Below are 26,433 nucleotides of genomic sequence, written 5' to 3'. Positions count from 1 at the left end.
TTAGTTTTCTATATGCTCATCCTCACACATTAGTGACGCTTGATTAAATAATTACTTGAGATGGGTAGGCTTATTCATTTGAAATTAAAGAATGGAAATGTGACACCTAGAGGTACAACTTCACAATGATTTAATAAAGTGTGAGAAAAAAATCACCCTTGTAATATTCTTACAACCAAAGGACATCAATTATTAAAAATAGTAAAGAATCCATAAAAGCAGGCTGTGAGTGTGGCATACCAACGAATATCATTTGAATATTTAAACCCACACTGATATCCCGCTGCACATCTGAGCTGCAGCTACAACTCGGTCAACACACAGGAGAGATAATGGACCAGCAGCAGCTGCAGGGCTTCAGAGAGTGATCTGCAGGATAAAGCTCAGTGAACCCAAATGCTTCTGGCAGCAGTTAGTGAGGAAGGGGTGTGATAAAGGCAGAGAGTGTTGGTGCATGTGACCCAGGTTTGATGTGATAAAAAACTGTAGGGTCTTTCTGTGTGCACCTGAAGCTATATACAACACAGAGAGGTGTATATGTCATGTGCTGGAAGCATGGAGCTGGGTGCAGGGTCATAATGTGAAATACCACATCATTTACTGTGTGCTTCCTGGTTGGGTCAGAACAGACAAAAAGGACGCGTTTGCCATTTGTTACATATGCGGCGAATCCACTGAGGGTTGGGAATCACAGTCAAGGAGGGAGAGAAAGAGAGAGGTGAGGAGAAGGTGAGAAACGTTTTCATGTGCAAAGACCATAAATTTAACACCTTCCCCTGTACGAGCAGGAAGGCAGACGGGCCATCTTGCCGAAAGGGTAATGGAGAAAGTGATGAAGAAACGGGCAAAGGTATCTGTGACAAGAGTGAGAATGGAGGGCGTGCCAGAAGGGAGCCAGAGGAAATAAACAAGGCCAGGTAGAGGTGGGGGCGATTTGGGAATGAGGAGCAAGCACTGGGAAGGCGGGCGGGCGGGCAGGCGTCGGGGTCATAAAAACTAGGAGATGTGTTCTGGCCTCTGGGTCTTCATATCTTTTACATTTCTAATTAAAAGAGATAAAGAGTGAGGGAGTCATCAATCCCACAGTGATTTCCCAGTTAAGGTTTTAGAGGGGGCTGTAAACTAGGCAGCCCAGCATCATTGATTTTATAATTAGCTATCGTCACCCCAGACTTAAGATGGAGGGAGTGTGGTAGAGGGGCATGAGGAGAGCTTAAAAGACAGAGCAGCGCGACTCTGCTGGTGGAGTGGGGAGGATGAAGATGATGAGGAAGTCAGCCCTGAGGGGGGACTGCAGGAGAGTCAAAGGTGAGGAGAGAAAAAAACCCAGAATGGCAAATGTATATGAAACAGGCAATGAGCCAAAAGGGAATATAGGCTATATAGCCGTGTGAAAAGAAATGGCATAGTTAATTACCAGTGAAATGTCATGTGAGGATCAAAATATTGCTATAATCATTGGCCAGAAAAAGACACATTAGACCTAATAATGGATACATAAACCTTTTTATTATGCAGAACCCCACCCAAACCCCCATTACATGACTGGTAAGAAAATACACAGTGTACATGTGGGATAACCTTCACACACAGAAGTTCAAAACAAACCGTAACCACTGGAGTTTTATTGCGGTGTGAGACAGTGTCCTGATGAGGAGCACTCGTACTGGAGCTCTCAGTGGAACAACAAAAAGATAACTTCATTGAGACATAAAGTCAGATTACAACTACAAACAAGGACTACTGAGAATACGTTTAGTGTGCCATCTTCTGGGAAAGAACACAGGGCTCCTTAAAACCTTCCAACCATCCACATATGTAGTGTAACACAAGGTAAATGAGGCGTCGGAAAGTCGTTTACTTCTTTCACTCCTAATTTAATAAACTTAAACATTAGGATCAGTTCCTTCCATATGTTTTTTTTTTTACATCTACCTTTACCATACGATGTTGGCATCACTCCCTTCCATTAGCACCAATACCTTGCAACAACATAACCTTAAAACAACCCATTAGAGTATTTGAAAACATAAAGTAAAAATAGAAAAGAGAGATAAAACGTGAGTAAACACAACACACGTGGGTAATGGTTATGATAACAATGATGAAGGACACAGATGGCATATTGGTGAGTATCAATATCAACTTTTCATCTAAAAACTCTTCTCTAGTAAAAATAGGGTGCAAATACAGCAGATAAAATCAAGCATCAAGGTATCTAGTAAATTCTCTTAGCCAAGCATGGAAAATTTTGTTACACATTGCACAAACTGTGAAAACTGTACACCTGTTTCAAACTAAACCTGAATATAGTTTAATTGCAGCATAACTCAAATTAATTATAAATAGAAAATCATGAAAAATGCATATAGTATTGATTAAAACGTAGGCAGCATTTCTTTTATTAGGCAGTATATTACCATAGGGCTGGGGGAAAGTATCAACACCATGATTCTGATGTCAGGATCTATAAAGATGATTCTACTTCATTATTTTAGGCACAAATTTAGAACTGCATCACAATGATTTCTGTGCAATCTAGCTGTAATAAAGGCTGATGCTAAATATCCCAAATGAGCAGCTAGTGAATTTCAATAAACCCAGGTTCATTAATAAATAAAAATTGCAGCTTTGCCGTGTAAAGCTAATGAACATTAATTTTATAATAACGATTATGTGAAGTTACTCAAGTAGAAAGTTGCATGTTGTCTCTATCTAAATAGACCTGAAGCACAATCTGTTGAATAAGCTTTCTATTTCAAAAGCTCGTCCTAAGCGTCGGCATCCCTAAATCACCTTAACTGCATCTGCATGACAACAATCACCTGCTAATGCATACAAGAAAGTGCAAATCAAATCTTAGTTCTGAGTAAATGGAGGAGAAATATGATGTCATAGACCTACATTACTGCAATATAATTTAGCATGATGCTGTATCATTACTTTATGCCGCCATGAAAAGTGTTCGAAGCTGCTGTGGAGAATTTAATGCTGGAAGAGAATTTTGCTATGATTTCCAGCGGAGCTGGGCCTGCACAAAACATCATAATTACAGTGCCTGTCATGACTCCTAATCACAAATGCCATAAAAACGACATAACATCCATCGTAAAGCTCTCGACATAGCCATGATTCAACAGAAATCATTCTGCTACAGCCTGCAAACTCTCAAATGCCAGAGCCCATGTCTAAAAGCCTGCTGCTTCAAACTGTGCACCACTCTTATGTCGGTCATAAACATTGTGTTGACCTGCCACCGCTGGCAAAAACAGTCAGGGTAAAAACACAGCAATCTAAAAGGACAAAAAACAAGGTTTATGGCAGAAACAACATAATTGCATATTAAAATTTTGTCTGTGTATAGAGCATAAGCTGTATTTGTGCTTGTTATAGGAAGTAATGCGGAAACAACAAGGTCCCTCTTTCCCTTTTTGATCACTTGCTGTGGGTAGGTGTCCACTGGTTACCAGAGCGAGGTGTCAGCTGAACCACTGGAGGAAGAAACAAAGGAGAGAGAAAGAATGTGTGTGTGTGCGTGTGTTAAAAATGGAAAGAAACACACATTCTGGTTGAAAGAGCAGGCGAGACGAAAGGAGTGGGTGAGTGGGAGAGCGAGAGCCTTAATGATGCTGAAAATTGGCCCGTGACTGCGGTACACCCCTCAGGTAAATCATTGCTACAGCTTGCTGTCAACTTGTCTGTCCCCTTGTCCTCCCATCTCGCCCCTCCCATGCCCTGAATGTGTCTCAAACAGCCTCCCTCGCTTCACCCTGACTCAACTTCTTTTACGACCACATATTCAAAACTTCCATCTTCGAGTCATATACACCGTGCCATCATAAATAAGTAGTTGCACATGTCTGTGTGCATTAGATACCTTTGAATTCATTGTGCACGCATCAAACCATTTCTGTGAGAAGCCAGTGAAGGAAAGTAACGGAGTACATTTACTCAGGCATACGTACATTAATTCACTCCCCAGTTTTGAGATACTTTTCTACATTCCAGGGAGAAATACGATACTTTTTACCCCACTGCATTTTTATAGCGGCTTTGTTCTTTAATTACTTTGCCGACTAAGACTGTACACACAAATCAAGTCATGAGCTCATAAAATATAGAGACGATGCTAAGGTTTAAAACCAGCCAGCATGACGGGGTGATATCTGGTGGCTTGTTTTGCCTCAGAGAAATTTTCATTTCCATATGCAGTCAGCAATGCAAATCTTTTTTGAACCTTAAATCTTCACCTGTGCACAATTTGTTGCAATCCCTCACGTGTTTAGCAATCCCACACCCTTTATTGAGAATATCCTTCAGTGTATTTTGAGTGCCGACAAGAAGTTATTTCTGACTTTTAGAGGCTATAACACCAGCAGTTTATGAAACTGTTATATCATCTGCGACATTAAATACTTCCTTGTAATAGTAAAAGGAAGCGGTTGAAGAACAAATATGCTTGAGTAAAATTCCTTTGTTCAAAACTGTCCCCTACTACACATATAAGCAAAATATAAGTACTATGTCTGCATTAGCATGGCCCTCATCACTGATATATTATTAGATATGATATTAATAGATTGTTACTACTAATGCAATAATCTGAAAATAGCATGGTACTTGTCAATATGGAGGTATTGTTTGTGAATTAAGGTATTTTCATCCAATGATTTCTAACCTAAGTGGTGAATGAATCTGAGGTGTTTAAAAGACAACAAGTGAAGAAGAAAAATAATCACAAATCTTTGCTTCTTTATATATTGTACACTTTGTCTCGCTTTCACTGGTAAAAAACACTGGTGACTTTTTAACAATGCAATGTATTCTATGATCTATACTATCCTACAGTACCCTATCCTAACGCTGATCCAAATCAAAGGGATAACGTTAGCTTTTAACATTTTAACCCAATTTCCTGTAAATACATACAGTTTATACTTTAATGTTGGTTAAAAAAAAGAAAAAGAAAAAGAGTATTACTCCATTGATGCTTTACAGTAATGGGTATAAAGAGTAAGTTTTACATGTATAAACATATAATGGTATGTATTTATAGTGGAAAGCTGTACCTAAGAAAAGTATCCATGGGGTCGGGCAACAAAAGAGCCGTTTCCTCTCCAGAGCTGTTCCTTCTACACTCACGTGGATCGCATTCCTCCTCCTTAATACAGTAAAACACACACACACAGGATGACACTTAACACATATCTATCCAGCAGCTATTACCATCCAATAACTTGCACACTAGCAGCCTAATTGGTACTAGGAGATAATGTCTATATCAAACGACCCACTGCCCGTGTTTAACTGGTGTGCATGGCTATCAGCATGAAGGCATAGCTCATTTTCAATATCACATATAATTATGGTGCATGGCTCAGCTAGCATGTCTCACCGAATCAGAGCTGTGTGCCAGAGTGTCAGCGGTGGCCTGGTGTGGAAGGGAGAGCGGTGCCGGCTGGTTGATGACCACTTCCCTCCTGCTCACCTCCCTGGGGGAGAGAGGAGGGGTGGCAAGGAGCAAGGAGTCAGGCTGGCCCTGCTCACATAGGCTGTAGTGTGCCAGGGGCCTCGGTGGGTGGAGGATCTGCAAAGCCTCTGGGTTCTCATCCTCCGAGTCAGATAACACACTGTCAGGACGGCCTGCCAGACAGAAACATTGGCTAAGAAATAGTGGTCACTTTTCCTCAGAGCGCTGCTCTTGTCGTCCACAACACAGGCCAATCTGAACAATATTTAGTGTGGCTCTTGAATGATAGTTAACACTTTTATTGTTCACATCTGCAGGGCATACAGTAGATTGATGTGTAGCTCAATTCACCTGTAGAGGCAACTGGGGCCAAGCTCCACTTGGCGCTAGCCACTGTTCCCATCTTCTGCTCCAGCTGACAGATGTACTCCATCAACTCCTGTGGTGAAAAATGCAGTCATCACCCTTATAACCCTCAAACTGTCTGACCTCTTCAAACTAGCACTACATAACATTATTGCATTGTTAAAACACAACGGAAACATTTGCCTTTATATAAATGTTATCACAGTACAATGAGTCCTTCCTTGGTTTCTCATGTGCCACACATTGGCTGTTGTACTCAGATTTGGCTGGAGTTATAATTAGGCTGGACAGTAATTTATAAAAATTTCAATATTTACTTCTGCCTTCCGATTGAAAATGTGATGATAGTTAGCCAACAAAACTCTGCAGGCACTTTAACAACAACAGCACCGACTGCCCTGAAATCCACCGATTTATATTGCACTGTAAACAAATTATATTGCACAATAACAAGAGGACAACCACAGGGAGATGATTCCCAACAGCAGGGGCATTCACAATAAGAGTATTACTGTTGTTATATCAGTAAGGATATGTGTTCATTATTAATACAAAGATTTTAGAAAAAATTGCAGGGGTGTGCCCAGTCTTTATAGTCACACACTAAACTAGATTTACATTTAAAAACTAAACCATGAGACCTCAGCAGCTGATAATGGTACAAAGTCTTTAACTGTGACAAAACACATGCACAGTGTTAAATAAGTACACTACCCACCCAGAGTTTATCATTCGCCGCTTTTTAAAAATAGTTTCTGTCAGTATTGATTCAAATCATCCACCGTGCCAGGCAATGTTTCTAACCTGTTTCTCTGCAAGCAGCTGCTCCTTCTCTTTTTGGGCAACCCTCAGGCTGGCCTTTAGCTCCTGAAGCTCCCTACGGGTTTCGCTCAGCTGAACCTGCAAGCCAGATTTCAGAAAACAGCAGGGTAGGGTACATTAGAACCACTTGAAAGACACTTTGACTTTTGTGTGATGTTCTAGAAGTAAACAGGGTATTTTTTTGCCAACATCTAAATGACGCTCATACTGAGTTTGACCTTGTTTTTGCCAGTTCAAACACAGATACAAAGTAGGCTATGATGTATATGAAGCAGCTTCTCTCACCCGGTTACAGTCTTTTTCCCTTCCAAGCTCAACCTCCAGCTTCACTCTCTCCATCCTTTCCTCTTGCAGCATCTCCTCCATCGCCTGCATCTCTTGGCTGAGTTTCTCCAAACGCTCATGGTCTTTCTATGAGGGTGACACAAAGATACAACTACTTACTGCATTTACTTCATATATAATTTATTTGCCTCTGCCACTTAGATCTTTGGGTTATGGATTAAAATATAGACTCAATGTCACACCACCTAAACACTACACCTACAGAAGCTGCTCAGCCATGCAAAGCTGTGCCATGAAGCTCCTGGTGCAGTTTCAATGCTGATATTAAGGGAGTTAGAAACTCTGGAGTTATTAAGCCAGAATAGTGTTGGGGCCCCTGCTCTCTGCAGCTTTACATGCTCTGCCACTTCATGGCTGAGTTGCTGTAGTTCCTAAATGCTTCCACTTTCCAATAACACCACTTACAGTTGATTGAGGAATATCTAGGAGGGAAGAAATTTCACAAACTGACTCATTGCAATGGTGGCATCATATTACGGTGCCATGCTCAATTTAAGCTCTTCAGAATGGGTACTTCATGTAATACACATCTGGCGAAGGGATTGAACACACCTGAATTCAAAGAGTCAGAGGTGTGACCCAATACTTTTAGTGTGCCAGCCATATGAGCCCATTTTGAGAACTATAGAACATTTTGTTCTTTTTCTCATTATTATTAATATCCGCTTCATACATCAAATGTTACATATACAAAATATTAAAAATACACACATACTAAAAGAGATGAGAGAAACCCCCCCCACAACAACTCTGAACCAAAACGAAGACTTGTAAAAATAAAATCAGGTCTACTGGGCGTGACATACTTGACCCATTTTTATCAAAAATAAAACAAACTGTTCAGATGTATAATAGCAATATATTGCTATCCTTTCCCTATTAAAAAATATTCTATACATGTATTCCTTGCACCTTCATATCAACATAATGTTGCACCTGCTAATATTGATAGAAATCTCCCTTTTCTGATTTCTCTTTAAGGATTTAAAAACTGACTGTTTTTTCTTCTTTTATTATGTTGCATACAGCTGTTATTAATGCTGTGGGAATATTTCACTTTGAAACCTTGTGGCATTTATCAGTGACATTCTACATTTTCCTCTACAGCGATGCAGTACCTCAGCGGAGCGCTGCATATTCTGCCTCTCCTGGGCCCAGTGGGCTCTTCCCTCCCTCAGGGCCAGACTGGAATCTGCAAGCTGAAGGGTGAGCTGAGCGGCCTGAAGGCGAGCCTGATGCAGTTCAGCTTGCCCCTGATCCCTCTGGGCAACCATAGAGCTTAGATCACTCTTCAAGCCCTCAGCAGCTCGTTCGCTCATGTGCAGCCGCTCACGCAGGCTACGCATTTCTTTCAGAGATGCCTCATTTTCCGCCTGTACATAAAGGAGCAAGAAACCACGTTGGTTACTCATCTCATACTTTAGGTGATTTTCTGTATATTGCCAGAAATATTTAAGAGTGAATTTGAAATGGTATTTGTTGTTTGTTTGTATTTCTTTTAAAACATAATTGCTTAGTTAAAATACAAAAAACATGCTCCAAATAAAGTAGCAGGGATCACTTTCCCCTCAAAAATCAATTTGGATTTTATGTCCAAATACTTGTAACACATTTAAAAAGAGTCGAGTTGAAAACAAACAAACAAACAAACAAAAATCCTATTTTTACATCCTCTGAGTGAGGATCCTGGTCCAGTTTCAACCGCTAAATCATTCATTAATCAGTCCTTTGGTTTCCAAAAATGATCTGACCTCTTTCCTGTGGGCTGTGGTGAGTTTCTGGGTGAGGGTGGTGATGGTGTTTTGAAGCTGCAGGACACTGGTGTCTCTTTGGGCGAGGGAGTTCCTCAGGCCCTGGAACTCCTTTGACAGGCTTTTGAGCTCACTTTCTGTTTGTTCCAGCTTAGTCTAAGGAAAAAAAAAAAGCAAAAGATGGGAAAACTGAGATGTTGGGGGGGACAAAAGGACCATGTTTTAGTATGTTACAAGGTATGTTTTTAACTGTGCACCTGCAGGCTCCTTCTTTCACTCTCCTCATCTTTTCTCAGAGCTCCCGCCCTCCTGGCTCTTTCCTTAATTCTGCACATACAGAGTTTGTTATAGACAATCAAAACTATTCACAAGACCCACATAAAAGTAAAAGAAGGACAAATGAGAAAACCATGTCAAACCTCTCTAACTCTGTCTCTTTTTCCACAGCTCTCTGTGCCAGGCTTTTGATGTCGTCCTCTAGCTCTCGGATTCGTGCTTCACTTGCCTCCCTGGCATCCATTAAAGCAGTTTTCTCCTGGGCTAGTGATTCTCCTAATGCCTTTTCCTCCTAACAGACCAGAGGCGTGTTTAATTTTTGTGTTAATATAATAACTCAGGCAATTTCTTAAATTTCTCTTGCTTACATTTTTTACACTTAACACACAGGGACGTTATTTAAGCAGAAACACTTTATCTGAGAATGAGGGCACTGCTGCAGGGAAATGGAAGCAGGCACATCGGTTCTAATCAAATGACTGTGCCAATCATTTGCATAAGCTTCATACATCACCTTCTGCTTCTTCTCCAGCTCATCAAGCTTCTCTAGAGTTTGTTTCAGCTCTTTCTGAAGCCTGGCGATATCACCCTCCAGCTCTTTGCGTCTTCTGTCCCAGGCCTCTTTCGCTCGCTTGTACTCCTCCTTCTCTTTCTCTCTTTGCTCTTTAACCGCCTCCTGCACCTGCAACAGCTCAGCGCGCTCTCGCAGACATTCCTGCAGTCGATTCTAACAAGAAAGAGAACAGAGGAAGCAAGCAGCATGATTGTGTGCTCGTCTTTGTGTAACTGCAGTAAACAAGAGTATTGATCCCCCCCCCCAGCAGATGTGTTTTATAAGCACTCGTTAATTTTGCAAAACTGAAAACACTCTCCCATGCAGTATCTTATCCACTCACCTGCAGCAGCTCAGCCCTGGGGACTACCAGCAGCATGTCTGTGCCTGCCTCCTCTCCATGTGAGTCTTCCTCAAGGGTCACCAGATCCTCAAGTGGCTTTGGTGCACAAAAAGTGAATTTAGAGCTGCGAGAGCACACCTTCCCTTTAGCATCAATATATACGAACTCATACTCCTGGGAGCTGGGCTTGGGTAGGTAGGAAGCTAAAATAGTGATTTAAAAAAAAGGGGGGGAAAAAAAGCAAAAGGTTATATTACAATCTGCAGAGAAGAATAATTGCTTTCCAAAGTAGCCATGCTTTAATTTAGACCCTACTTCCCATTATACTCCTTTGTTGGTTAGTTGGACTTTTAGTCAGTCTAAATTACATACCTATAATTTTGGAATATCTAATCACAATTTCAATTAATGTTCTGGTAAATATAAACTATGAGTGTAATACATTTATTTGTATTATATTGCTGGTTAAGATGAAGTGTTTGCCTTAAAAAATCAATTTCACAGACCCATTTTACAGCAAACATTTTGACTTGTCAAAGTAGGGAAAGTGTATGAATAATGGCTGTATTCCACTTAGGGGAGGTCCCCCTTTTGCACATTCTGTTTTACTGCCATGAAATAGGAAACTTAATGGAACTAGGAAAACATTACTTTGACCTGCTCCTCCCCTACTGTGACAACTAAAAATACACAGACGGGTGACAAATTCAAGTAAAAACTACTCGCTGTAATGCCCTTTAATTTGTCATCTGTCTTACTGCAGTCTAAAATGGCCTAGCTTTGCAAACTTGGAATAAGCCCACTGCTAAACTAAAACATTTATTAACTGTCTGATAATACTACAATTCACTAACACCAGGTTCACAAACAATGTTGCAATACAGCGTCTGGCCACTAGTGGCAGCAGTGCGGCCATTCACCGCAGGTGAGCGACAAAACGATGACGTCTTGTATGTAACTTGTGTCCCAGGAGCTGAGGTCTGTGAGCGTCTATTCATCCTTGAGTGAGTTCTTGTTTTATCATTTGTAAAACACCGCAGAGTACCTGAAATAGCAGAGCGTCTCTGGTTAGCTAAGCTGGCCAAAGTCTTAAACGAGTGTTTTAAGTGACTCTCGGGGCAGTTTGGTGCTTTTTTTCATGTAAAACTTGAAGTGCTCTGCGAGTTGAGCTTCTCTGCGCCATTTCAATATTTGTTTGTTGTATACATCTTCAGCGTAACAGAAGTTAAACAACTTTGCATGTTCTGCTTTTTTCCTGTAGTGTCAAAAACAGCTAGCTCCAGCAAGCTAAACGCTTATTAAGCAACACGTGTTTACATAACAAATTATAAAATAGCTTTGCAGTCGCCTGCATTGTTTGTGCTATGCTGCTATGTCCTGTTGAAACCACAGAAATTAATCTAGTATCAAATCAACAAACATCCTGTTAATGACGCGGTCTATGCTTTCAGCTTTCCTGCCAAGAAAGTGTTTTCCTGGTATTTAAACCGCTGTAAATGACTTGCTGGCCTATAATCTGTCAAACGTATCTCTCACGAACGATATCAAGTCATTTTGTGCCAGAAAGAAAATTCCTGTCACAAAGTAGAAGCTACAATCAGTTTTTGGCAAAGTGACTTTTATATATCCTTTATGAATCGATGTAAAAACTATCGTTGACAGTAAAAATGTCTTCTTCAAAAGAGAGCTGGCCAAGAGGGCAGGAGAAATTGCAACAAATATAACATAACAGATCTATAAAGATATTTTAAGTGGCCCAAAAGGACTGGATTGATTAAAATGTAGAGCACAGAGTGGGTACGATAATGCTGAGTTAAAAGACACTTGCAGAACAGGTCATTTCTTTATTTTGTACGTAACCACTTCATAAATCCTGTTGACTACAGCCTATCTACCAATATAAGCAAAGATATTAGTCATAAAAACACATCAGCAATCACTGTTTGGCATAAGAATGTCTCTCATAAAGTTGAAGGCTTACAAATTTTGAGAGCAAAATAACTGCCCTTCAGATCAGCTGTGCTACTTGCATAACTTTAAGACTTTCACTATCACCAAACTCCTGATTCTGTTTCCTTTTCATGCACCTTTAACCAAGCATACTGGAACTGATGAGGATACACCTCCTGCCTCCCACACTGACCACAAAGCAGTCAGCCTTAGTCTGTGACTCCTTCCAGCCTATAAAGTAAGCTGATCTAATATCATTATCTCACACAGACCATTGCTTCATGTTTGGAGTGATTTACTTAGAATTACTGTTTCACAATACAGCTACAGTAAAGGGCCAAGATAGAAAACAGACAGAGGGAATGACATACGGTAAAGTTTATGAGCTGTATTTCAACTTCGAGCACCGGCTAAGGTCACAGAAGAGGCGACCTTCTTTTTAAATCACTGCATTGCTGCTGATAAGGAACCATCAGTACTTTCTTTAGTTTCCTTTCTCTGTACTGAAGAATGACATTGACAGTATGTTTAAGTTAGCGATAAATCACTTTACCAGGGGTCAATGCCACACCTGCTGTACACGTGCCCCTCACCCTCAATCAGGCTTATCAGCTGCCCCTGACACACAGGACAAAGTGAACACTGTATTCTCCAGTGAGCAGCAGCAGTCAGCAGAGCAGCCTTTGGGCCATTGTCTTTGTCATCCTCATTACTCAACCTCCTGCTTACTAAAGAAATGAATTCAAACCATGACAGAGAGTGTCTCTGTTAGAAACCAAGCTAAGTTAGATATTTGTCTTGTGCACAGGATTTTCCCCCCTTTTTTCTGCTGAAGAATTATTTTAAGATAGAAATAAACATTTGCTTCCACTCAGTATGTGATTCGCTAGCATTTTGTAAATAACAGAGCAATTCATTTTACAGAGGCATCAATCTCCTGCTGAAGGTTTTATGTGCTGATCTAGTACAGATCCTGTGTGACTATGGGAAGTAAACACAGTTAGAAAACAACGGCATGAATACCCTGAAACTGAACACAGCAGTTGACATCTGTGCCCTCTTGGTAGTCAGCCGGGGCTAGCGCCCATACAAAGGTGTGGTAGTCCTTTACTGATGTCCATCCCTCCTGAAGAAGAAAATGTGTGCACAGTGTTAACTTTAAGTTGGATATTATTTATTTAGTTGCTTTTCGAGAAATTCATCAGAATAGCAATACCTTGAAGAGCCCTATCCAATCATTACTGGCCCATATGTGCCGTGAGCTCAGCGTGTAGTGGCAGTCGACTCTGCTCTCAGGAAAGTAGCTGCAGCCCACGTTTCTAAACTCCACCTGCCAATCCTTGTCCATGGCAACACAAAACAAATGCTCTATTGCACCTACAAGAAAGAAAAGAAGGAAAAAAACAAACAAACCCAAAATCAACCTACAAACCAACATGCACAGTTACATTACACATTACATTACACAGCTATTTCTGGGATATAGGTAAGAGGTGGTCACTGCTGAACAAACAAGAGGCCCCAAGTGTGTGAATATTTTTGTTCAGTGTAAGATCTAGACTGAGTGCACACTTAAGGAAACAGCACCGATGCAGAACTAATCCTCAGTGACAGCATGGTCTTCAGGCAACACGACACGTTACACAGGTTGTCACCGGGGGCTATTTCAGTCATCTTCAAAATCATTTGCTATTATACAGCGTCACGTGTAGGCATGCAGTATATGGGCTCAGATTCCACTAGTGGTTACTTCCCACGAACTTGTGGTATCCCTGCAGTTAACCACACTGCTTGCCTACAGAAAGCATTATTTTTGTGTGTGGCGTAATAACTATGGTATAGGCAACATTTATGATGTGATGGTACACTGTTACACAAACAAGGCGAAACACATGGTAAATATACATTTTAATAGAGCAGTAGAGACAAGTATGATGAGATTTTCAAAAGGAACAAAAATAAAGCAAGCGCACAATAAACCCAATGAGGATTTACAGCAAGCATGTTCTTTAAACTTGGATTAACTTTGACTCTTCTGTACTTTGCATTTATCCCCTGTGGTACAGTCAATAATCACAGATGATAAAAGTTTTCTATTTTTTGTGAAACACCCAAAACCTACATAAGGTACGAATAGTTTCTCATGTAAATACGGACAAGATAAAATACAGACAGTGCGTAAAACAATGCACCAGTGATCAAAATAGCTTTTCCGTGGACTCGTTTTACATGGCACGAGGCTTAAGGCCCAACAGTAGCACATGTCAAGAAAACAGTGTGTCATGCCCGTCGATGAAAGCTTTAAGATGACAAACAAACAATCACAGCCACTACGGAAAGACCTGAATCCGTGCACGTTAGTTATATTTGTTAATTTGATGGGAATGCAAATAATGAGAGACAATGCAGGGCTTTGTTAACTACCAAAAGAGATCTGCGCACATTATCTCGACCCGTTTCTGATGTCTTTGTTACCTTTACGGTCCTCAGCCCTCTGCAGACGATCTAAAGGAGCCCTCTATGTGCGAGGTACTGGACTGACAGTCCTCAAGAAACCCACGAAAAAACACGGCCGATGCAGACTCGCTTTCCTCACGGAGCTCAGCTGGACCAACAACGCGAAATAACAACAAAAAAGCCAAAGCAAAACACAAGCACGACAGCTTCTTCTGCACCGTGGAATTATGGGAGCTGTTGTTCACAACGTAGCTGAAACTACGCCGAGATACCCCTTTTTAAACTACAACCCCCAGGCTCACAGTAGACTAACAGATCCGCTGAATGTAATCTGACGCGTCTCATCGGCCGCCGTTGTTTTTCGCATCTGATATCTGCCAAACCGCGGCTGTCCTGCTCATTCACCAATGGAAAGAGTGTGTGTTATTTGCGATGAGAGGAAGACACACGTAGCGGATGTAATAATGAAAACGGATGTTTTTATGTGTAGTGATTGTTCGAGTTCATAAATATTTGCTATATTGCGCTGTAAACAAATCTGCGCATTATTTTCCATACAGTTGGTAGACTTCGCACTATGACGGTTATTTAATTTGATGGTAAAGTATTACAGGTTGTATAGTTTTTGCCTATTTATTTTAGTTTTAAATCAGTGTCCCACGGGAGCCTTTTCCACTTCATGTATTATCTGTACTTTGATGAGGAAAATCAGGAACCACAGCAGATCCTCTGACGTCAGCCCACGTTCCAGATTTAATGGAGGGGAATTCGGATTTTAGCCAAAAACATTTTCCAAAATAATCCAGTGATCCTGCATTTTGGAAGCGCCCCAATTTGGCAATTTCTTTAGGATAAGCCTGATATCCCACAACGTCTTCAAACATGAGGACAAATAGAGCGCATGACGAGGTTACAGTGCCGGGCAGCAGATGGCAGTATACCATCTTGAAAACCAAAATTAAACATGCAAGTCTAAGCAGACAGTGCGGTCTTTTAAGCCCACAATGAAAATATATCACAGCCTTTTTGTCCTTTCACTATTAGATACAAGATAAAGGGGGATACACTGTCTCTCTATGCTGCAAATTTTAAAAACAAAGCCTGGGTTCACCATCTCTAGCTTTGCCTTAATTCATAGTTTTGATTTTGCAGATATATCAGAAGAGAAATGCAAATATGGCTGTGCAGATATGTCTCAAGGCTACAGTAGTAGTATTGTCTATCTGGGTTCACAATGTGTTATTTTGATATTTTTAATTAAAAAAAACATTAAAATACTGGTTTTAGTTGAACTGATTATATTAAATGATTTAAATTTAAATTAGAGTTAAAATGGCAAAGAAGTCTTTAACTGCAAAAAGCCATCAATAACAAAAACCTATTTAACAGAAATGGAAATTAAAAGTTAGCATTCTCTATTAAAGGTTATTAGTCCTCCACAACCACAAGTTAAATAATGCTCAGCCTGTATTATTATAGTTATTGATGTTACCTCATTGCCCATAGCCAGCCTATTTATCTCTGCTCATTGATGAGACACTCCAGTCACACAATACTTTACTCCTCCTCAATTAGTAAGTCCAGTTTGGCTAATTTAGTCTGTTGACGACACTATAAGGATGCTTCATGTAATTTTATGCCGACGGACAGTCAATGCTGAGACCCTATAAATTGTGTTTAAGTGGATTAATAGTGTGCTGAGCCTGTGTGAGCAAAGTGGTGATGGAAATAGTGGCTCGCTCTCACAGTGGGATAATTAAATAGGTTCTACTGTGATGACTGGCTTATTCAGTAGCCACTGTTTACATGCGTCTTTAGGCTTAGGTATTATTAAAAAAAAGATTTCTTCTGTTGTATTCATCAACATAATTCAGTGTGGATGTCTTGCTTTTGCCATTTTTTAAAATCACGAGTTCCCTGGAACACAGAAAAATCAGATATACCAAAAATACTAGCATAAGTATTGTTTATGAATTAATCCTATATGCTTATTTCTACTGGCTTTGTGCCACCGTATTTTTATTTTATTTTATTTTATTTTATTTTATTTTATTTTATTTTATTTTATTTTATTTTATTTTATTTTATGATAGTGTTGTGTCTGATTTCACATAGCCTTGACTTTGAAGCGTCATTGTTGTGTAAAGTTAGAAGACGGTTGTGCAGTAGGAATGTGAAGGCTTCACCATAATAGAGACTAGACTTAAAGTGGATTGTCCATGAAACTGCTTGATCTTGACCTGGCTGCCTGCTGTTATGGCTCCTCTGCCTATCATAACATCCCACCTCTACCCTGCAAACTTGCGCACACATGCAGTTATGCTGACCGTGTGAATTTACAGCTCTTTTTTGTTTTTTGGAGGAGATAGCTAACATTCACACTTCGAGGCGTTAGGTTGGGGGAAAAAATAGTGTTCTGGCACAAAACTTTCAACATGTTGTTTATTTATCTGTTGTGGAAGTACTCCACACAAATTTAATCCCTGTCATCTGCTGATTTCTAGCAGCTTGGCTTGGAATTTCTCTCAATGCTAGAAAATGGTATAGCCCCTGAGTGCTACTGCAGTTTTATTATCTGAGGTGGTTTGTCTGAATATAGCTTACCACATGTCTCATTCAAAGGGAATGGCAGGTATGTGTCACTAGTCATAAATTGCAACTAGCCTTCAGCAGTAATCAGTTGCCAAGGAAACCTCAAATGGGATTATGACCTTCTGTTGTGTATAGCCAAGCAAATTGTTAGAGTTGTCAAGATCCAAGAGACAAACATTAAAGATTTATGTCAGTAAACAATTTATTTTCTCATCATACTAAGTTAATGGGTAACGTGTCTTGCGTGGGAATAAAACCGAGAATATAAATTGGCGGCATTTTTTTTTTCTGGCTGGGTATTATTTAAAACTATACGGGCAGTTTTGACTTTAATAATGGTAGTTACTGTGTTTTGTAGTGATGTTTGCTTGTTTTAAGATATAGTCAAAGAAAGGCATTACAAGGTAGAAAACAAAGAAAGAAGAGCAGAAGCAGAGTGCCTAGAAGGAGGGTAGAGTGTTGGGAGGGTGGAGGTAGAGAAATGGGGGACAGTGGTATTTAGTATGCACGGCCAAGCTGCCCCATCTGCTTAGCGCAGCAGTCCCTGTCGTATAACTGTCTGCAGGCCGTGGGCCACATAAAGAATGTCTCAGATTTGATGTAATTCCGCAAAATTAATGACAGCTTTACTCGGTATGGGCCGTGAGGGAATGATTAGTGTTTGATCGTCCATCTGATCAGTTCCCTTGGCTGGCTGCAGAGAGATGCTCCACTATATGCCGGTATGTTGCCTATGGCAAGCACACATGCACACGCAGATACACCTATCCCAGATAATTCCTGGGCCCCCATGTTGTAGTTTATGTTTAGGTTCTGGTTCGCGTTTCCCTCAACAAAAACATCCAATATCTTGTAAAATTCTCTGTGCTGTGACACTTCACATCAATGTGAACACCTACTGATGTGCTGGATGCAGGTCCCACTGGTAATGTGAATGTGCACAGGGCACTTTTATATTAGGCTGTGCGGTATTTCAAAGAAAAGTGGGCCAACCAGCATCCAATTTAGAGAACTCGGAGGTCACACTATGACCTTTTACAAGATATGCTTTACTGCAGCTGTGATTGGAATTGGGTATTAGTTTTTAAAAGGGATGGTGAGTGGATTGGGAATTTGAGAGAGAAAAAAAATTGATCCATTGGATGGATTGCTGGAGTTGGACAAGTGGAATACCTCTCGTCGTTTTAATTCAGCCCCACCTCAGCGTTCCCAACCCCCATCTCTTTCCTCCTCTTGGGCTGCTGCGTTTACAAGCGAAGGGGGCATTCTGTTTTACAAGTGAGCCTGGTGCGTCTCGGTGTGCTAGCAACATTAAAATTGAACTCGTCTTATCTGTGCAAACCGCGAGGCTTTACATCATAGGCTGACGTGCTACTGCCATGAGGCCCCACTGTGCTTTTATGTAATGTGGTGCAGTCAAAAACCCAGTGGACAATTAAAGTGAGCTGATAGATAAAGAAGTGATTGAAGACCAGAATCTTAGTTTGTGGAATGCCCTGTGTGTTGGGGGGAGGGACACTTTAGTGGTTTATTATTGTTAACAAGGCAGAGTCCAACACATGACATGCATCTCTTGGCCAGATCAAGATACAACATCTCACGTAGACAGACTGAACTGGAGACACGGTTTTCAGAGTTGCACCTATTTTTTTGCTGAGTTGCATATGGCAAAGCTAATTTCCCATCTGACCATTAGTACTCTGGTCAAGTCCAAAGCATGGAGAGCCTAATTCAGCAAAGGCTTGGGGAGGGTTGTTTCTGCCAACACAGATTGTTGGACAGATTGGCAGTCCTTCACTGTGTGTTGATGCAGTACTTTTCCCTCAAATTGTGCACAATTATAACAAATCACTTGCAAAAACACCATTAAAGTAAACAAAAACTTGTTCCAGTTCAATTGCAATTCCGTTCATTATCCTCTCAGTTTTCTCCTTCCTCAGTACTTTAGAGTTTTTGTCCTTCCTTCCATGACACTCTTTCCAAATTATTTGAACGTGTTTCCTCCTGCTTGGGTTCCCCCCTTCCCTGTCGGCATTCTCTAATCTCCTTTCATTTTGCTCTTTTTCTTGGCCCACTCTTCCTCCCCCACTGCTTTCTTTTTCTCCTCCTCATTTTATATTTTTGGCTGAGCTGAGGACCTTTCCTGGTGCAGTGACCTTTCTGGTTTTAAATTAAGCCCCACTGCGGCACGTCTCTCTTCATAGATCGCCAGTTACGAGCCTTCAGAGAACCGCAAAAAAATAACGATTCTGATGAAATGGCCCCTTTAAAAAGCTCTTCCAAATTCCTTTTACATTTTTCTTTGCCTCTTCCCCCCTTTCTGGTTGCATTAATATTCACACTAATGAGGAACATCCTAAAGAGCAGACCATGGAAAATGTGAGAAGAGACATATGCATGTGCCTCCCGACATGCACGTCATACACATACTGTTACTGTTACTCATTACTAATGGGGTCTAATCAAATGCCACACATGTTTGAAGTGATTTATGAAATCTGGGCATCCAGTGCTTGCATTATGATTGCTTAATCAGAAAGAGACCATTTTTCAATGAATAACACAGTTTGTGGCCTTTTAGAAGAGACCAATGTTTTGCATTATGTGATTAATAGGCCTCTATTAAATTTTTTTTTAAATGATAAAGAGTTCTTACTGCGCTGAGGTCATAGTTCTTTTACCTGGTAGTCCAGCATTTGTCTTTATATTATTGCAGAATTTATAGTATGATGTCAATAGACTTGGGCCATGTTAGGAAATCAGGTTATCATAAACCACAATGCAATACAGTCATGCAGGACCTCCCAGGTGCTGAGTAAATGCATAATGACTTGTTCAGGACCACCATCCCCTGGAAATGAGGAACCAAAATAATTTAAATACAGAAATGGCTTGAATTTAAACATGATTGGTCACAATCCAACCTCACCTGTTCACTGAAACCTTATAAAACTCAAAACAGAGGGAGGGATAACAATTACATGGAGTAATTAAAGCATTTAAGCTTTTCAGTGAGGACTCAAGACTGTTTTGAGCTACATTAAAAACTATGGTTTTAGTGGCTACTGGCAGAGATCAGTGTCTTGCACTCATACTCAGGTGACAAATTGTAATGTTTACTTTTGGTACATATACAGATTCACTATAATGTGTTACAAACTTTTATTCATCTATACATCTCTAAATAACCTTTGTGTAAATAGTTTGAGACTGAGGATTTTTTTTTAGCAAGAATAAAATGGATACAGCAGAGAAAATCGCAATAAAAGACAACAATTGCATTTTTTTCCAAATATTGAGTAGTTTAAAAAATGATAGTAATGTGTTAAGCAAATCCTGTAAATTCTTTGTATGTGCAATTAAATTTTTTAGAGCATATTGTTTTATATTGTTTGCAGCATTTCCATATTCAGGATTCATTTGTTTGTTAACCAGAGTTACTCTGTGCTGAGATCCAAGCAAATAATTTTGTATTTTAGATGAAATGTGATGATGAAGACATAGGCTGCATAGGGTCTATATAAAAGTGGCAGCTTTCTTAGAAGACCTTAATCAACAGAGATTATAGTGTGTTAGGTTATTGTTTTCGTTTTGCTGTCAAGGTCCAGCTTGTTACTCCTGGTGTACAGTTATTATTGTACTGCTCATAAAATTAAGGGAACACTTAAGATGGACATCTGAATGAAATATTCATGGTGAACATCTTTACAGACATACACTCAAAATCACACTAAAATCAAAGGTTAACCAAGTGTTCCCTTGTTGTGAGCACTGTGCTTTGTGCTGTCAATGAAGCACAAAACACAGTGGTATTTGCAAACTTGCATATTTCTTTTTATCTGGAAGAGGTTGGGGCCATACTGGAATTATAGCATGGGAAGATGGCGGAATTTAAGCTCACTAAATCTGTGCCTTTTCCAGTTACATATTTCATGTCATAAAAATTCCACTAACACCCTTAGCTGCAGAGTAACCTGTGACTTGATGTGGAAATATGCAGAAATCATCACGATTGGTCCTCTCCAGTAAGGGTGAGCTGTGAATGTTAATCTTCACTCTATATGGGCTGCATCCAGCAACATGCAGAGATTATTTCTGAGGCCTATCTCCTAAGGTGCTCCTTGTAGCCTTGGTAACCCTAATGAATTATGGGCCAGCCCAGTTAAAACATGTGTGGTATTACCCCATTCCAGGGTATGTCCTCCTGGGTGTCTATGAATCACTGATCTCATCAAACTGGTTTTCTCTCTCTCTTCCTTTCTCTCTCTATCCTTCCCTCCAGATCGCCCTGTGTGCTTCCCTCCCCCATTGCTTGTCACCGTCCAGTCCCCTGGGGCGTCTGTCTGGGATCTGCCAGGCTCATCAGTGAGGAGAGGAGAGGAGAAGGCTAACTGGGAGCCCTTACTGGCTGTAAATCCAGGGAGGGTGGAGAACCTGCAGCGGCCACACGTCCACTGCAGCCCAGTAAGTCCAGCTGCCACCTCTCTTCCCCCCAACCCCCAGTACACTTAAGACCCTTACAATCCATCTGCATGTGCAAATACATTCACACAAGTACTCAACAAGGGTTTCTTCTCCTACTGTTCAAAGTTAACCTAACTTAATCCTGTTGCAACCTGACCCAAGGAATTGGATTTAACACTCTTTTTTTTTTTTTACATGTGCACCAGGTATTTTGATGCAGACACTCTGTCTCTTTATATAAAGGTAGAGAGAATTAACGTGTGTGTCTGTGTTTGTTATTGTTAATCTTTTGCAATACTGTCAATTTTGCCTCCTGTTAAAACAATAAATGAAATGATTATAGGCCTGTATCTGTGGGCAAATTGTCTGTATGAATACGCATATCGTTGGACTCAAGAAGAGTTTCTATTTGTGCTCAAGTGTTTATTATTTCCTTGAAGGAGGATGACAGCAAATGTTTGCTGCTAATGAGGTGATCAGAGTTCTAGTTGTGTCTAAGAAGTGAGACATATTATTTAATCCATGGTGCTATGCAGAGGTAATTTCAGTCTCAGAGTAGTCATAAAGTGCTGGAAGCCTAGCACAGATCTCGACTGCAATGCAGTGAGAGGGCCCTTCTCTCTCATACATACATTTAGCTGGGTGTGATACCATTCCATACACATAGACACACACCCTCCCTCTCCTTATCTGAGAAATAAGCATTTTTACAGAGTTTGAGCTGTAAAAGGAGAGGAGCAGATAGCCCATAAATCTAGCCATAAAAACGTTAAGTTGTCAGAGGTGCCATCAGCTATCAATCGTGTGCGGCAAGCTGATGAAGGGGAAATAGGTGATAAAAAACAGCATTTTAGGGAAATTATGTCCAGTCTTCCATTTGCGAAGTGCTGCAGTCGCATCACTGCAGAATCTTAATCACTGGCTGGTGTGGTCAGGGACTGTTCCTCGGTGTGACAGTGAGGAGGAGCACACCCTAGTGGGAGGGTGGGATATGGAGGAGGCAAGAAGAGCCGTAGCAAGGGGGGAGGGGGTGCATTGGTGTGGGGGCAGCGTTGTAGAAAATTATACAACTACCATAAATCACTTCTACACTACCGTTTTTTTTCCTCTCCCTCAATTTCTCACTTCCCCCATCCCCACACTCGTGCTCTGCCTCTTTCTCTGTTTCTTTCTGTACCTCAAGGCTGTGCATCTTCTTCTTCTCATTTGCACTCCCACCCTGACGGTCCCCCTGGCTTTCCGCCCTTTATTCTTCTTTCAGTCCCTGGCGATGTTCTTTATTCGAAGCACTGTTGGTTACTCTCACTTCCCCATTCTCTATCTGTCTCAGCTTCATTTACACTGTGGTTTGTTTACATGCTTTCTTTATTGATCTGCTTTTTGTTGCCTAGCAGGGATTTATCTCCTGTCCATGGGACTGTATTAGTAAACCTCGAAATTGACCTGTCTCTCTGAGATGGTTCCGATATAGTCTGTTCTTGAAATAAAAGAAAATGCCATCTTGTCTGCAGCTTATTTCACATTTTATCAGACAGCACTGTGACGGGATTCCTGGTTGCTTCTTTATTGGGGATTTTTTCCAAATAGAAAAACAACCAGTGATGCTTTTATATGCTGAGGCATTCTACTATAAGCCAGGTCTTTATTGAAATGGTAGCAATCCAAAAGCAAATTATGCAATATCCTATAGCTTCTTTATTAAACTATATATATGTTAAAGAATGTGTCTTATTTGCACCAGTATGAAGGAGTACGTGCCTTTAGTGCATAGAAATAATATAAAGGCATCCTCTGAGAGTATCCATGCCTATTGAATTGATAAATGTCTCCATTGTGTGATCTGTGACTCCCCCTGTAATCTAAGGTCATTTGTTAATTAATTTGAATAGCCCTACAGGCTTTGGTTCTGCTCCAGTGGTCTTGGATGAGTGATGTCATTCTGTACTGAGCTGACTTTAAGCATTGTGAAATGAATGCAGTGAAGCATGTTCATCTGCAGTGGCCCCTTCGGTATGTCCTGCCCTGTGACCATATATCACGGGAAGGTGTTGCTGTGCATGGACCACTACCTAAGAAGTGGAAGTTGTAATTTTATTTTTCACATTGTATTAATTATGAGGATGAACTACTGTACAGACTCTACATATTATGTATAAAGAGCTTATTGTTGTTGTCTGGATTTGTTTGTAAAGTTTTTTTATATTTTCAGAAAAGACTTCTTCACCAAAGTCGCTGATCATCTACAGGGTGGATCTTTGTGGTTCTGGTGGTTTATGCTCAGACATTAAAGATGTACTGATGGTGAGCAGTTATCCAACTCTTGTGTCAGGTGCTGTGCTGCCACCTTTAGTTAGGCTGAGGTACTGTAATGCAGTACCCATTTCCACATCATCTCTTTACGTGGGCTATTCTGCAGTTTAGTCACACAGCATCTGTTTGTGACAGAGGGTAGTTTAACAACACATCTAACCTTACTGCATTACAGCTAGTGTACCCGTGAACATGCAGACTTTGTTTAAAAGGCGCTGTCACATAGAAATACTGTCCAACTATGTTTAAGTTTTTCCATGCCGTGAGTGTGATTTGAAAAGAACTAACTTTGTGAGCAGTGTTGTCTTGCATTATGTGTGTCTAAGGCTTTGCCTCGTATTAGCTAGGCATTTTATTGACTTTTTTTTCAACTCAAGATTGTGCATTCAGATATCTCATGGTGTTGCTGCTAAAGCTGTGAGCCTGCCTTTTTCCATGCATCGTTAAAACACCAATCCCCAGGACAGATTTGAACCTTTTTTCTGTTCATGTGTAGTTTTTGCATCAGCACTAGCAGTTATAGGTTTTGACATTTAGACATTTCCAGACATCCTACTTTGAACACAAAAGACTCTAATGTCAGCTGGATGGCAGTAGATTACTTCCATGTATTAATAAACAAAGTTAGAGACTAGGAATGTATTATTGGTTTAATTTACGTGTATCTAGGCTAGAGTGAGTCCTAATGTAAAACTTGTGAAACGTAAACTGACAAGATCTGGTCTCCACTTAAGATTTTCCATTTTTGCAGTGCTCTGAATTCCATTATGCGTCATATGGTTTTTATTCAGAGTCCCATTCCTCTGATTGCTATATTCAAAGAAAAACTTCTGCAAGTTTCAGACGGTATGTTTCTTTCTATCACTCCTGAATCCTTAGATGATTAGTCCTGACATGGTCCCCCAAATAATGTTGATGGCATTAATGGCCGGGTGGGTGTGGGTGAGCACAGTACCTTTTTGTGGAATACACTGTTTTAGGGAGTGGTTTTTCTTCCTGCTGACATGTTACTGCAGTGACAGCTGTATCTGCCAGGGGGCAGGCAAGCACACGCATCAAGGCAGCAGAGAGCCACATGCAGCCCTGCCTTTGCAGAGCTTCACTCCCTCTTTTGTGGTAATATTGCTGTTTCTGTTTCTTAGTCTGAAGGTATTTAAATAAATATGAAAACTTCTTCATATTATTGCTGTTATATGTTTTTGACTTGAATTATGGATATAATTTTGTAAAGCCTATTTAATTATAGACACTGTGGTTTATATTACCTATTCATGTTCTCTTTATTAGAATTAATTATATCTGTCATTTTCTCTATTTGAAGGTCAAAGGAGACAATGTGAGGATGCAGTAGTGTAGTGATGATATTACATGTGCATTACAACAAATTTATGTTCAAACGTTCAACAAGTTACAGCATACATAACAAGAACATTTATTCATTCTCATAAGTAAGCTTGCCAGCTACAGTTCAATGAAGTTAAGTTCGAGAGCTGTAATTTTGTACCAATAAAACTGTTAAAAGAATTTTATTCATTTCACTACCACTCATTTTCCTACTCAGCCATTTATGAGCAATAAGAATAGATACATTAATGTTACTGCATTTCTGAATAATGGTTTTGCACTAAACCTCTTCTTGAGCATTCAGTGTTTTCCCTTTATTTTTGACCAAAAAAGTAAAATCAAGTAATGATTCCAGACCACTTATGATTTAGTTTGGAAGTACTTTTCATTTTTTCTTATTATTTATATTTATTGTAATTCCTCATTGTATGTTTACTATAGAACATATTAAAATAAAATATTGCTATTGCTATGTTTTCATTCAGAATTAATTTGTCTACTCATCAGCGTTTCTGCTGTTAGGCTTATGAAATGTCAGGAAGTGTTCTTGCTGAAAAATTTGCAGATGCACCATTACATAGTAGCCTGTTTAACCTTATTTGTTATTGTGCTATACATGTGATTACATCCTAGGTCTAAACTTGGTTTTTAAGCCCAATGTTGCTGCTGTTTCCTTAGGCCTCCATAGAAAAAAAAAAAGCCATAAACCTTTTTTTCTTCTTCTTCTTTTTCTTTTTTGAGTAGCCGTGTTAAAAAGAACACCTGTAACTCGACACACAGACCTCTCTACTCAAATACCAGGGCAATGACTCATGGGAATGGGGACACACAGCTAAATAGATAGTTTGTGTACAAGCTTGTCTTCCAGGTTGAGTATTCCCCTGGTTTCAAACAAAACATGCATTTGGACAACATCTGAACAGAGGCCATTTTGGTTTGGCTTTATGTTTGCACAGTCCTGGGATTGTGCAGTTGCAAGTGGGGGATGGGCGAGCTACTGCTGCTACCATGAAGACTTCTGTTAATGTTTTAGTCATTCTGGAGCCGCTGGGCTGGGAGACAGATTCAGTCAAAAAGCATTTGAGTACCCTCAGGTCCTCGGAGTGATTTACTATGTATTTGGACATCTGCAAAGAGCTCTTGCACCTTGAAATTCTCTCTCTCCTTCTTTCCCTCTCCCTCTCTTTCTCTCTCTCTGTCTCTGTCTGTCTATTTCTCTTTGCAGTAGTAAACCCTTAGGAATGATCTGTCATGCTGAGTCACCTTGAAAATATCTAAGGTACTATCACTTCCTGTCATTTTTTCCTTCATCCCTTCTCCAATCCACCCTCCCTTCCACTGTCTATCTTACCTCATCTTTCTATCACCTTCAAACCTTCTGCTTAAGTCT

At 40.2% G+C, this 26,433-nt stretch overlaps 1 protein-coding gene and 1 long non-coding RNA gene across 2 annotated transcripts; one reads left to right on the top strand and one right to left on the bottom strand.

The window, feature by feature from the left end:
• Positions 1-1,487: 1,487 nt before the first annotated feature.
• Positions 1,488-14,560, bottom strand: calcoco1a (calcium binding and coiled-coil domain 1a). Its single transcript, XM_031746848.2, has 15 exons — positions 14,352-14,560; positions 13,093-13,253; positions 12,900-13,002; positions 9,927-10,129; positions 9,545-9,757; positions 9,174-9,322; positions 9,012-9,081; positions 8,755-8,910; positions 8,122-8,376; positions 6,944-7,069; positions 6,641-6,736; positions 5,822-5,909; positions 5,396-5,643; positions 5,070-5,161; positions 1,488-3,491 (listed from the first exon to the last, which is right to left on the bottom strand). Exons 2-15 carry the CDS (start codon positions 13,222-13,224, stop codon positions 3,464-3,466), a joined length of 1,959 nt encoding a protein of 652 aa, XP_031602708.1. The 5' UTR covers positions 13,225-13,253; positions 14,352-14,560; the 3' UTR covers positions 1,488-3,463.
• LOC120435396 lies at positions 10,166-23,022 on the top strand. The gene is made up of 3 exons (XR_005609699.1): positions 10,166-10,930; positions 12,025-12,114; positions 21,208-23,022. It is a non-coding gene; the product is annotated as an uncharacterized LOC120435396 (long non-coding RNA).
• Positions 23,023-26,433: the final 3,411 nt, after the last annotated feature.

This window comes from Oreochromis aureus, linkage group 20 (assembly GCF_013358895.1).
Source record: "Oreochromis aureus strain Israel breed Guangdong linkage group 20, ZZ_aureus, whole genome shotgun sequence".
NCBI lineage: Eukaryota > Metazoa > Chordata > Actinopteri > Cichliformes > Cichlidae > Oreochromis > Oreochromis aureus.
The sequence above is the reverse complement of the archived record's forward strand: the minus strand, read 5'-3'. Positions and strand labels throughout refer to the sequence as shown.

Excerpts from the sequence above, each read along its gene's own strand:
- calcoco1a (XM_031746848.2), bottom strand. The coding sequence starts at position 13,224 with ATGGACAAGGATTGGCAGGTGGAGTTTAGAAACGTGGGCTGCAGCTAC. Across the intron at positions 8,911-9,011 it reads GTGAAAGAAGGAGCCTGCAG|ACTAAGCTGGAACAAACAGA; the intron begins GTGCACAGTTAA and ends TTTTTTCCTTAG. Across the intron at positions 5,910-6,640 it reads AGCTGCTTGCAGAGAAACAG|GAGTTGATGGAGTACATCTG; the intron begins GTTAGAAACATT and ends TTTTCACCACAG.